Source organism: Carassius carassius, chromosome 12, assembly GCF_963082965.1.
Source record: "Carassius carassius chromosome 12, fCarCar2.1, whole genome shotgun sequence".
NCBI classification, from domain to species: Eukaryota; Metazoa; Chordata; class Actinopteri; order Cypriniformes; family Cyprinidae; genus Carassius; species Carassius carassius.
The window spans coordinates 9,936,732-9,947,907 of record NC_081766.1 but is presented as its reverse complement, the minus strand read 5'-3'; the positions used below and the strand labels follow the sequence as shown (position 1 = coordinate 9,947,907).

Genomic DNA, 11,176 nt, shown 5'->3' with positions numbered 1-11,176 from the left:
CGAGAGAAAGATAACGGGACAAGCCGGTAAGAACTATAGGCAGAGGAGGATTTTATATATTTTCATCTTTTTGAAAGTAGACTCTTCGAGGCTCCAGCACCGTTATGTTTACCTATGAATACTGACACACATTCTTTATATAACTACAGGTTGTCCTAATTGAGTTCTGGATTCTAATAGAGATAAAATTATAGTGTGTATCCGAAGCGATCAACCTGACAGATCAAATTAAATAAAATGTAAAAAAAAAATTCAACCGTCACATGTTGCGCTCGTGAAAAAAAAATATATAAATTGCGTCTGGAATAATGACGGAGACAAATCTATTACTAAGACATTTGGAACATAATTTTTCAAATTGCATAGTTTTTTTTATTATTATTTTAAAGTATCCTTTATTCTGTATTGATGGGTCCGGTGTGTGGAGAGACACGCCCACTGTCTGTTAGGATGATGATCTCATATGGAGCTAAATGTCATCTTCCTGTCCTGTCGTTTTAGCTGTTTTGACTCATTTGATCAGTTCATTCGATACAAATTGTTTAAATTTCTTGCTTCCATAATACATCAATTTCTGTTTAAGCTCATTTTAGGCTAGTGTTTCTGTTTCTGTTCTCTGCGACAGGTCAGACGGATGTTAACAGCATGGTTTTTTTTTCTGCACAGAGCACTTTAACCAGATTAAGGGAGAAAATTGAGTTATGCCTCATGTTTCAGATCCACATGACCTCCTCTACAGCTCTGTGTCCAGCTCTCCAACCTCATGTCTTGTTCTGTTTTCTCATACATGTTTCCATGGATCTATTTTCAGATTTTTTTCCCCCCTTGACAGAGGCAACTTCTGTTGAGTAAGGAGAAGTTGAGTAATCGTATATTGGATTGAATTCAGCAGCATTCCATCACATGTTAAATAGCTGTGAGTGGATGTCAAAAGCAGGGAGTTTCCTTTCACTGCTAGTATTCTTTTTCTTTAGTAACAAATTCTGAACGGGAATGAAAGAAGTATAAAAAGAGAAAGGCTTTGAAAGGTGGGCGTAGGGTAGAACAGCAAGTAAGGAAAAAAAGGTTGGGGGAATTCAATGTGGAAAACACCAGGCACATCCCTCTCTTTTTGCAGTTTGATGGGATGCAGAACATCTGGATTAGCCAGTAATTTGGAAAATTTGACACTAGGCAGTGAAAGAGTGTAAGAGAGGTAGAGTGGGGGAAAAAATGGGGGAGCGAGGGATAAATGACTCACAGCTATGCTATTCCCGCCTGTGTTTAAAATATGACTCGTCGTGAGGTAAAAGGTCACGTTTTTCAAACCCCTTGGGTGTCTGTCCATATTTGGCTCTGAATTCATCTGCCTGGCGTCTTGCTTCTTTTGCTATTTCTTTAATGATTTTTATCCCTATTTGCTAACCATGTTCTTTTCCATCTACCAAACCCGAGAATGTAAACACGCATGCCGCAATTGTTTACTTGAACCTCTCAGACAAGATGAAGGAGGTATTCCTGGCTGATACAGAACTGTGTAGGAGGGCTGGGAGAGTCTCAATTCTCCAATTGTTAGCTTATCTGGCTTCTCCCACAGAGGTTGATGACAGATGGACTGAAGGGTTGAGGAAAGGTCTTGTGCCGTATTAGTCTAAATAGCTCGAATACATTACAGAGATAATTTCACTGACTCCCAGTCTGGAATCCCGAAGAACACTCAAAGACGTTTTGTTGTAAAGTACCAATTTTTTCAATATGTGCACTATTTAATTTGCAAGAATATATGGATTATTATTCTACAAGTTTAAGCTGGACATTGTGAGTATTTTGAACTGTCCTTGAGACCGAAATGAAATTATTGTCATTACAGATTAACTATTATTCTGCATATATTACTCAGTAAACAACCTCACTCAGCCTTGATATTAAAGTGAAATATTACCCAAAAATGACAAATCAGTAATCATTTTCTAATCTGGACAGATTTTAAAACACAAGAATATAGACAATATAAACTTGTAAATTATTTCAGTGAAAAACTAGACATCATACACTGAACGACTGAGGATCACTGCACAGTAGAATTAACATTTTTTTCGGAGAACAACAAATGCACAGAGCCTGGTTGCTGTGAGATGCACAGCAAATGAAAAAAATATGCATTCTAAAATCCAATATCAAACATGTTTGGTATTATATAATATATATAAAAAAATATATAAAATTCTGAGCTGACTTTAGAACATTAATGTTATTCTAAAATAGACACAAAATAACAGACACGTTTTATGTCCTCTGACTGATGGAATCTAAGTCTTTTTTTTAATACAATGAAAGTCAGTGGGGTCCAAAACAACATCAGACCCATTGGACAACACTGGAAATTGACATTTAACTATCCCTCTAATCTGTGTGAAATCTAACAGAAGTTTTGTCCATATTTTATGAATGTAAATAGAATTCTTTCTTACAACTGACTGATTACCTTTTTTTCTTTTGCTCATAGACTACCAAGAAGCCACTGAATCGAAGTGGACGTCTATTCCTGTTACTCACAGCTGACATTAACTGTCCTGTAAATCTTCTTTTGTGAGCCCATCATGCCGGTGGTGTTGCGTTCCTCTCCTCTCCTGTGGGCCCGTGTGGCTGCCATGGTTTTCGCCTGCGTAGCGTTCAGCGTAGCTCTTTATGGAGCGAAGCTATCTCACGGCACGGGTGACTGGTGCATTTTCTGCTGGAGTTTCAGTTTTGTTGGAACTCTTCTGATAATCTTAGTGGAAATGTTTGGCCTGCAGACCCGCGCCCCTGTCTCATGGAAGAACTTTCCAATCACGTTCGCTTGCTACGCCTCCCTCCTCTGCCTCTCCGCTTCAATCATATTCCCCCTTTACTTCCTGAAGGGAAACACTCAGCCTGAAGAGATAATGAACTGCCGCATTGTGTCTACCGTATTTTCTTGCCTTGCCACCATCGCGTACTTAAGCGAGGTGAGTCTGAGTAAGGCTCGTCCAGGAGAAGTAGCTGGCTACATGGCCACAGCACCAGGGTTGCTAAAGGTGTGCGAGACCTTCGTCGCTTGCATCATATTTGTCTTCATCAGTGAGCCCATATCATATGATCAGAATGCGGCCACCAATTGGTGCCTGGCCGTGTACTGCATCTGCTTCATCTTGTCAACAGCTATTATTGTGATGTGTGTAGGAGAGTGCACAGGTTGCTTGCCCTTCTCCTTCGCCCGTTTCCTGTCCACATATGCCCTCCTGGCTGTGGCCTTGTATTTGTCTGCCACCATCATCTGGCCCATTTATAAGTTCGACAAGAAGCACGGAGGCCAGAGCCACAGACCCAGTCACTGTGGCTCCAGCATAGGCCTGTGCGATTGGGACAAGGTGCTGTCCATCTCCGTCCTCAGCGCTCTCAACTTCGTTCTCTATCTGGCTGATCTCATCTACTCAGCCAGGCTAGTGTTTGTTACCGTTTAAGGGGTTTAGCAGGAATTAAAAGGTACAAAAGAAAGGCAAAACAATAAAAGACAGAAAAAGGGAAGTGGGTAAGAGAGTAGCATGTTGAAATGATAGGTCATGAACTATATTTACTGTTAGCTATATTTCATGTCATGCCTGTTTAGCGATCTTTTCTACAGATGACAACAAATATTGACTTTGAAAAGTTTTTTTTTTTTTTTTTTTTTTTTTTTTACAAATTAATGAATTACACACACACACACACACACACACACACACACACACAAATTTATAGTTTAAAGTTTGGGGTCTGTAAGATTTTTTGTTTTTGAGAGAAGTCTCATTAAAAACAGTAATATTGTGAAATATCATTGAAATTTTATTGTGGAAACCATAATGCTTTTTCAGGATTTTTTGTTAAAAAGAACAGCATTTATTTGAAATAAAAAATTTTTTGACAGTGTAGTAGTATTTACTGTCACTTATTTATCAATGTAACACATCCTTACAGAATAAAAGTTAAAAGAAGTATTTTAAAAAATCCAACTGGCCCCAAACTTTTCAGTGGTAGTATATAAAAACATAGAATTTGCATAATAGATGCCTGACAAAAATTATTTTGTCATTTCATTCTTATATACATGTTTCACATATTACATTTAGTGTTATTTTTGCTTTATTGTGATTTATGTTGCTTTGCATGAAGGATTTTTTGCTAACTACTATAACTTTGTGAGTAAGTATGAGTGAATGTCAAACTTTCAATCAACACAGTAACACCTTTCAGTTCATTCAGGAAATCAGACATCTGACAAACTGTGTTTGCACTTAAAATGTGTGATGTAATACTTTATTTGTATCAGTACATAACACTGCTGTTTGGTGCATATATGTAAAACCATGTATATGCTGGACTGAATAGTACAAAATTACTTCTTAAAATGTTAACTTCTGTCACATAAGACATGTTGACAATGAAGGGAAATATAAATGTATATCTGGACATATCATGAAACATTAAAGACATTGAATATATTGATATTCTTATATACACATTGTACTGGATTTACATTTACGGGATATTATTGCTATATGTGTACACATGGATTTTCCAAGTATATGCAAATGCTATAGATATTTTTCTTGTCAAATCTCTATAAAAACTGTTACTGTGCTTTTGTACACCAGCAGACAGTATCAGTTACATAAACACCTCACAATAATGAAAGAAAATGAAACGTTTGCTCTGCTGTAAATCTCTGGGACCCGCATGTGTCTGTCTCAGACTAACACAGTCCTCAATGCTTGAATGAGAATGTTTTCATTGTGTTATCAAAGAGCAAGAGAACATTTGTGGCACAGTGTTTCTCTCTCTGTATAAGTCCCTCTGTGCTAAGAGGAGTACAGCACACACCGCAGCGTTGTGTGAATGTGTAATCTAGCTCTGAATAAAACCATGAAAATGAATCAAGCGTGATCTCTATGCATCTGCACTATTGCCTCATTTACTATTGTATACAGTGATTCAGACTTACCTACCATTTACTCATTCTTTGTTTAAAGTTATGCCTGTGTGAAAAGATACAGAACATCTGTTGACTCTCTGTCCCTGAACTAATGAATCACATTCTAGGACATTCATATGCACTCACCCAGAGGAACATTTAATTGCTCAGAGGTCTTTCACAGCTCAGTGGACTTGAATGGATTGTTCAGTTATGCTGATCTTATGAATCACCTTTGCCAGATTTGTTTCTCCTAATATTAAATAAAATAAATAAAAATCAAACAATTGCTGATATATAAAAGCGTATAGAATTAAGTCGAAATATCTACATTTGCTTTCTATTCAGAAATCTCAAAAGTCTCAGTAAAACCATATGGGAGAATTTTGAAAAGAGAAAAAGACACATATATCACGGCCATAGGCTTTGCACATCTCCAAGCAACACACATGATGTTTCATGTTGCACAATGATTATTTATAATCTGGAATAAATTGGTTATTCAGTCACTTAAATTTGTTTGTGAATGAATTGGCTATTGTGAATGAATCAATTCTATGAATGATTCAATGACTTACTTATAATGAGAGTCACTTGGCACCACCTACTGTGGTGTCACTGAACTGAAGATCTACAGCAGGTGTTCTCAAACGTTTTGACTCCAAGCTTTTTTAAACAATGAATTTATATGACATTTCCAAGGCATCCTAGCGAGCCCCAGCCCCTGAACCACTGAACTTTTTCGTCCAGTGTGGCAAACTGAGGAACCCTGAATGGTGCTTCAAGTATCTTCATTATATGTATATATTATTTGGGTTACATTGCAGCACTTTTATTCAGTGCAACAGACATGCACATTTACCTATCTGTAATCTAAAGAGGAAGAACTTAAGGGTGTGGCCCAGGAAGATACATGCAAAACTGGGAATCGCTTCTCCATGACGGTGCCTTTTACCATTTCATACATTTTTCTAGAGCAGAAGACATCCAAATGGAAGGGCTTTTGGATACAGAAGAGTTTTGCTGTTCAATCTGCTTAGATTTGCTGAAAGATCCAGTGGCCATTCCATGTGGGCACAGCTACTGCATGGAATGCATTAATGATTACTGGAAGAAAAATGATAATTTGGGGGTCTTCAGCTGTCCTCAGTGTGGACAGACATTTAGCCCCAGGCCTGTTTTGAACAGAAATACCATACTGGCTGATATGGTGGACAAGCTGAAGAAACTGGAACTTCTGGGCAACTGTCAGACTTACGACAGCTGTGTGCCAGGTGATGTGACCTGTGATTTCTGTACAAGTATCAAACAAAAAGCTGTGATGAGTTGTTTGGTATGTTTGGCATCTTACTGTCAAAATCACCTTCAAGCACACTACAAATCTCCTGCCTTGAAGAAACACAAGCTGATCGAAGCCTCCGTGAACCTGCAGGAGAAGATCTGTCCTCATCATGACAAATATCTGGAGATGTATTGTCGAACTGATCAACAATGCATATGTCTTTTGTGTGTGATGGATGACCATAAAGGTCACGATGCAGTAACAGCAGCTGTGGAAATCACAAAGAAACAGGTAAAGAAAACAATAGCTATTATCTTTCTTGTTTTGAATGTTTCATTCAATAAGATACATTTTCATGGTTCTTAACTCTCTGGAAATTGCAGTAAATTACAGTAGTCTTAAAATCCTTCAGTAGCCAAACTGTTTTTCCACTGAGGCAAAGCACATTTTCCAAAGTGCACTCCACTTCAATATGAACAACCTTCATTGTACAGAAAAGTTAATGCAGCAGAGTAACTGGTAAAAAATGTGAGAGAAAGGAGGCATTGAAATGATTTGATGAATGAGGATGGCACTTGAGTTTCCAGCTAAAAACAAAACAGTACCTGTAAATAAGGGTAACATTATAACATTAGAATAATATTACAAAGACAATTTCCTGCTTCACATTCAAATTTCAACTTGCGTGGACAAAAAGTTTTTCAGCAGAATTCCATTTTTGGAAATAAGAGATAGAAATCTTTCACAATCAACCAATCACAGAGAGGCTTGATCTGTTTGCTTTGACTGTGTGGTCAGCTACTTTAAATAGTCTTACTAGGTATCCTCATACATAAAATGTATAAACGAATTTGTTTGTGACAAAGGTTATTCTTATGTAACTCATAAAAATAAACAATGGGGTTATACTGAACAACGTTAAAATATCTTCTAAAAAAAATGCAGTGTGTCTATTTTGTGACATTATTCCCATCACATGAATTATCCACCGAATAATTGTAGTTAAAAACCATTTCAGTTACAATGAACACACTTGTGTTTCTTCACAGAAAGAACTAGGCATGACTCGACAGAAATACAAGCTCAAAATTCACACTAAAGAGAAGGACCTCCTGGAGCTTAAACAGGCTGTAGATGCCCTAAAAGTAAGACATTTCCAGAACAGTTTAAACATAACAAAATGGATGGGTCATCAGATGTTTTGAATAAAAAAAATCATTTAACCTGAAAATGAGTTAACATAAGCTAACTCTTTATAACAACAACATCAATAACAACAACAACAACAATAATTAATATTATATTTATTATGTAATTTGAAAATAATAATTATTAAATACAAATGTTTTGCCCTAAAAGAGCTCTGCACAGATTGCTATGGAAAATGGTGAACAGATCTTCACTGAGTTGATGCAGTCTATTGAAAGGAGGAAGTGTAAATTCAGAGATCTGATCAGAGATCAAGAGATAGCTGCGGAGAGCATGTTGCAGACACTGGAGCAAGAAATCACTGAGCTCAAACAGAGAGATCATGAGCTTGAGATGCTTCTAAAGTCTGAAGATCATGTTCATGTTCTTCAGGTAAGCCAAATCCAAGTACTGACTGTGAAAAAAATATACCCCAAAAATGCTCATAATGAGTAATTTGACATATTATTGTCTCTCTCTCTCTCTTTACAGAACTGTCACTCCTTCTCTTCTGGCCTTCCTGACCCACCCTTCACAGTAGCTACACTCTCAGATTTTGGCAAGGTGAACGATGCAATATCTGCTCTAAAGAAGAAGCTTGAAGGTGTCTTAAAAGGGGAATGGCTCAGGATCTATCAAGCAGGTGAGAGGAAACATCCTAAGTTGATCTTACTGCCTAAGCCGTTTCTGTTTAGGTGATTTCCACATTGTATTGTAATTTTGCATTTTTGTTAAATCATTTCCTTATGATTTACACATGCTTTCCATTTTCTCTTTAGCAAGATCAATGAAGATCATTCACTGCACGGTGCCCAAAATTAGATCAGAGTTCCTGCACCGTAAGTCAGTCTACTACACTACTGCAAAGTGCTATTGATTTTACAATGTTGGTTTTTGTTATTTAAACATGGATTTCTTATTAAGCAACACAAAAAACAATCCTGTTGTTCCAATTTCCAAAAAAGTGCAATCACACCCATTCTGATATTCAGACCAACATTGCAATCATGAATGTGATGTCTATTGTTTTTACCTCTTAAAGTTTTATACTTCTGTGTGTGAACGGGCCCCAAACAAAGTAGAATCAGAATCAACACACATCAGAGTTTCAACACACAGTAGTAGTCTGTCGTTTCTAAATGAGCAGTTTTTAGAATGATTCAGCTGAATGAATGATTCAGTGATTCACTCCATACCAACAGTAATGTTTTGTTCTTGAATGAATCCATGTTTAGAATGAATCAGTTGAGTGAGTGAATGAATAAATGATTCACTCATCAATAAACTTTAAAATGAATAAAGATGGTCACTTTTCAACACCTATTGGTGTAACAATGTAACCTGCAGACAAAGGGTCTCTCATTGTCACCCAAGCTGTATTTGTTTGATTAAAAGTACAGTAAAGCAGAAGTAGGCTATGGTGAAATGCTATTACAATTTAAATTAACTGTTTTTTTTTATACATGTGAATATGATACACCATGAATAAACATCCTTGATCTCTTATCTTCTATCCATTACTCAGATTCCTGCCCGCTGCAACTAAATCCTTTAACAGCCCACAAGGACCTTAGTTTGTCAAAGGGGAACAGAGAAGTGGCCATTCGGAGCCGAGTGCAATCCTGTCCCGACCACCCGGAGCGCTTTGATTACTGGTGCCAGGTGCTGGGCACGGAGGGCCTGACAGGCTGCAGCTACTGGGAGGTGGAATGGAGTGGGATGGGAGTAAACATTGCAGTCGCATACAAAAACATTGCCAGGAAAGGGGAAAGCAGTGAAGCTCACTTCGGGCACAATGACAAATCCTGGAGTTTGTTCTGCTGCAGGAAAGGTTATGCTTTCCGGCACAACAGGATCTCAGAGCCTGGCTCGTCAAAGATAGGTGTTTATCTGGATCATAGAGCCGGGACACTAGCTTTTTACAGCACTGATGACTCTATGACCCTCCTCCACAGAGTTCACACCACATTCACACAGCCTCTCTACCCTGGCTTTGAGTTTTCATGCTATGACGCCTCAGTCGTGTTGTGTCAGTTGGAGTAAGGGGAAAAGGGTTGAAATTAACCTATGAGTAAAAGATTAAAGAAATACAGTAGTATTTTTACAATTATAGAGGGTTTGCTTCTTTTACTGTTATTCTAATATCACTGAGATACTATTATATACTAGAATTAGAATTATGTTTTCTGCTTTCATTTTAATGTTAGTATGTTTATTATAAATATTATATTTAGTATAGGGTTTAGGATTTTTTTATTTTATTTATATATGTCTATATAGTATTTATTAATTTTCATTTCACTTTCAGTTTTAGTTGTTTAAGTTTAAGTTAAAGTAATTTAAAATGTAAAATGTTGTCTTGGAAAATAGCTGAAAAAAAAATTATTTCAGTTATTCCATGACTATTTTGTTTCAAGTAATTTTTTTTTTATGGTTTTAAGGCGAGACACTGCAGGTGAATAGGGCAAAAAAAATAACTAATAGTTATCACCTTACTTACCCAGTTGATTGATTACATTGATTATTGCAAACATTTTTTGTATTACAAGTTTTCAAAAATGTTATGTTTAAATATGCAAATGAGGCATTATTTAATGAAATATGTGCTAATTTGCATAAATGTCTAGTACAAAAATCTGAACACTAGATGAAGTCAGTTTCAAATTTCTTGTTTAATTTTTTTGACATATTAGAGTCAAATGTTTTTACAGAGGGAATTCTGGTTATCTTTTTTTGTCACTCCATAATTCAGAAAATACTTTGAACAGCCAGAAAACAATATATTTTCACAATTTTGGGGGGAATAAAATGTTGTATATAATCAAGGAAAATATATATGAACAAATCCCTCTGTAAAAATCTTCAGAATATAGACAGGAATAAAAATGTCAAGTTTGGTGTGTGTAAGTGCTACTGAAGTGGAGATTTATGGCTCAGTGTTGAAGAAAAACTCATTTTGAGAAAACGGCCTTTAAAAATATGTATTGTAATTGAAATCTATTGACACAAACAGATAAAGTGCTATAAAAGAAACACTTAACAGTGTCTTTTGGATGTTTTCCTTCCACTAGTTTGAAAAAGCACTTTATGAAAAACCAAAAAGCCCAAAATCTCAAAATTGACAGGTGCTTGAAAAAACAGTGTTTTTGCCTGCAGTGTCTCACCTTAAATGAGTGATTTAAACGATGAAACGGTTCCCTTGCTGATACTTGTACAATATTGCACAGATACAAAAAACTCTCAGCCAATCATTCATATATATATATATATATATATATATATATATATATATATATATATATATATATATATATATATATATATATATATATATATATATATATATATATATATATATATAATGTGCTGGTTTTATTTATTTTATATATATATATATATATATATATATATATATATATATATACAGTCCTGACACATTTATATCTGGGATGATGTCTTTCCATTTAAGCTACACACACAGTCAATTACTGTTATTTCTGTCAGTGGAATGTCCCTTGAGGTAATTTTGAATGCCTTTACACTTTCATTCTCTTTCACTCCAAATAAAATACATTGTTTACCATTACCATTATATTTGGCTTAAGAGACAACCTCATTCTACACATCGTAGAGTCTAGTATGCAACAGTACAAGTATACTTAATTAAATGGTGCAAGACACACTCGTATTGTAACCAAAGCCTTGAGGACAAAATAACAGAAACAGCGACCTCTGGTGGCTAAAAATGTTAAAACCAG

General features: G+C 36.1%; 2 protein-coding genes across 2 annotated transcripts; both read left to right on the top strand.

Moving 5' to 3' along the window:
• Positions 1–3,672, top strand: LOC132154734 (myeloid-associated differentiation marker homolog). The gene is made up of 2 exons (XM_059563398.1): positions 1–26; positions 2,486–3,672. Exon 2 carries the CDS (start codon positions 2,580–2,582, stop codon positions 3,459–3,461), a length of 882 nt encoding a protein of 293 aa, XP_059419381.1. The 5' UTR covers positions 1–26; positions 2,486–2,579; the 3' UTR covers positions 3,462–3,672.
• A 2,262-nt stretch (positions 3,673–5,934) lies between these two features.
• On the top strand, positions 5,935–9,570 carry LOC132154733 (tripartite motif-containing protein 16-like). The gene is made up of 6 exons (XM_059563397.1): positions 5,935–6,521; positions 7,280–7,375; positions 7,590–7,811; positions 7,911–8,061; positions 8,198–8,257; positions 8,944–9,570. The coding sequence occupies exons 1-6, from the start codon at positions 5,940–5,942 to the stop codon at positions 9,459–9,461; spliced, it is 1,629 nt and encodes a 542-aa protein (XP_059419380.1). The 5' UTR covers positions 5,935–5,939; the 3' UTR covers positions 9,462–9,570.
• The last annotated feature ends 1,606 nt before the right edge of the window (positions 9,571–11,176 follow it).

Bases quoted from the DNA above. Each gene is read 5' to 3' on its own strand.
- LOC132154734 (XM_059563398.1), top strand. From the start codon at position 2,580: ATGCCGGTGGTGTTGCGTTCCTCTCCTCTCCTGTGGGCCCGTGTGGCT.
- LOC132154733 (XM_059563397.1), top strand. From the start codon at position 5,940: ATGGAAGGGCTTTTGGATACAGAAGAGTTTTGCTGTTCAATCTGCTTA. The intron at 7,376-7,589 runs GTAAGACATTTC...TTGCCCTAAAAG, and splicing joins AGGCTGTAGATGCCCTAAAA to AGCTCTGCACAGATTGCTAT. The intron at 8,258-8,943 runs GTAAGTCAGTCT...TCCATTACTCAG, and splicing joins TAGATCAGAGTTCCTGCACC to ATTCCTGCCCGCTGCAACTA.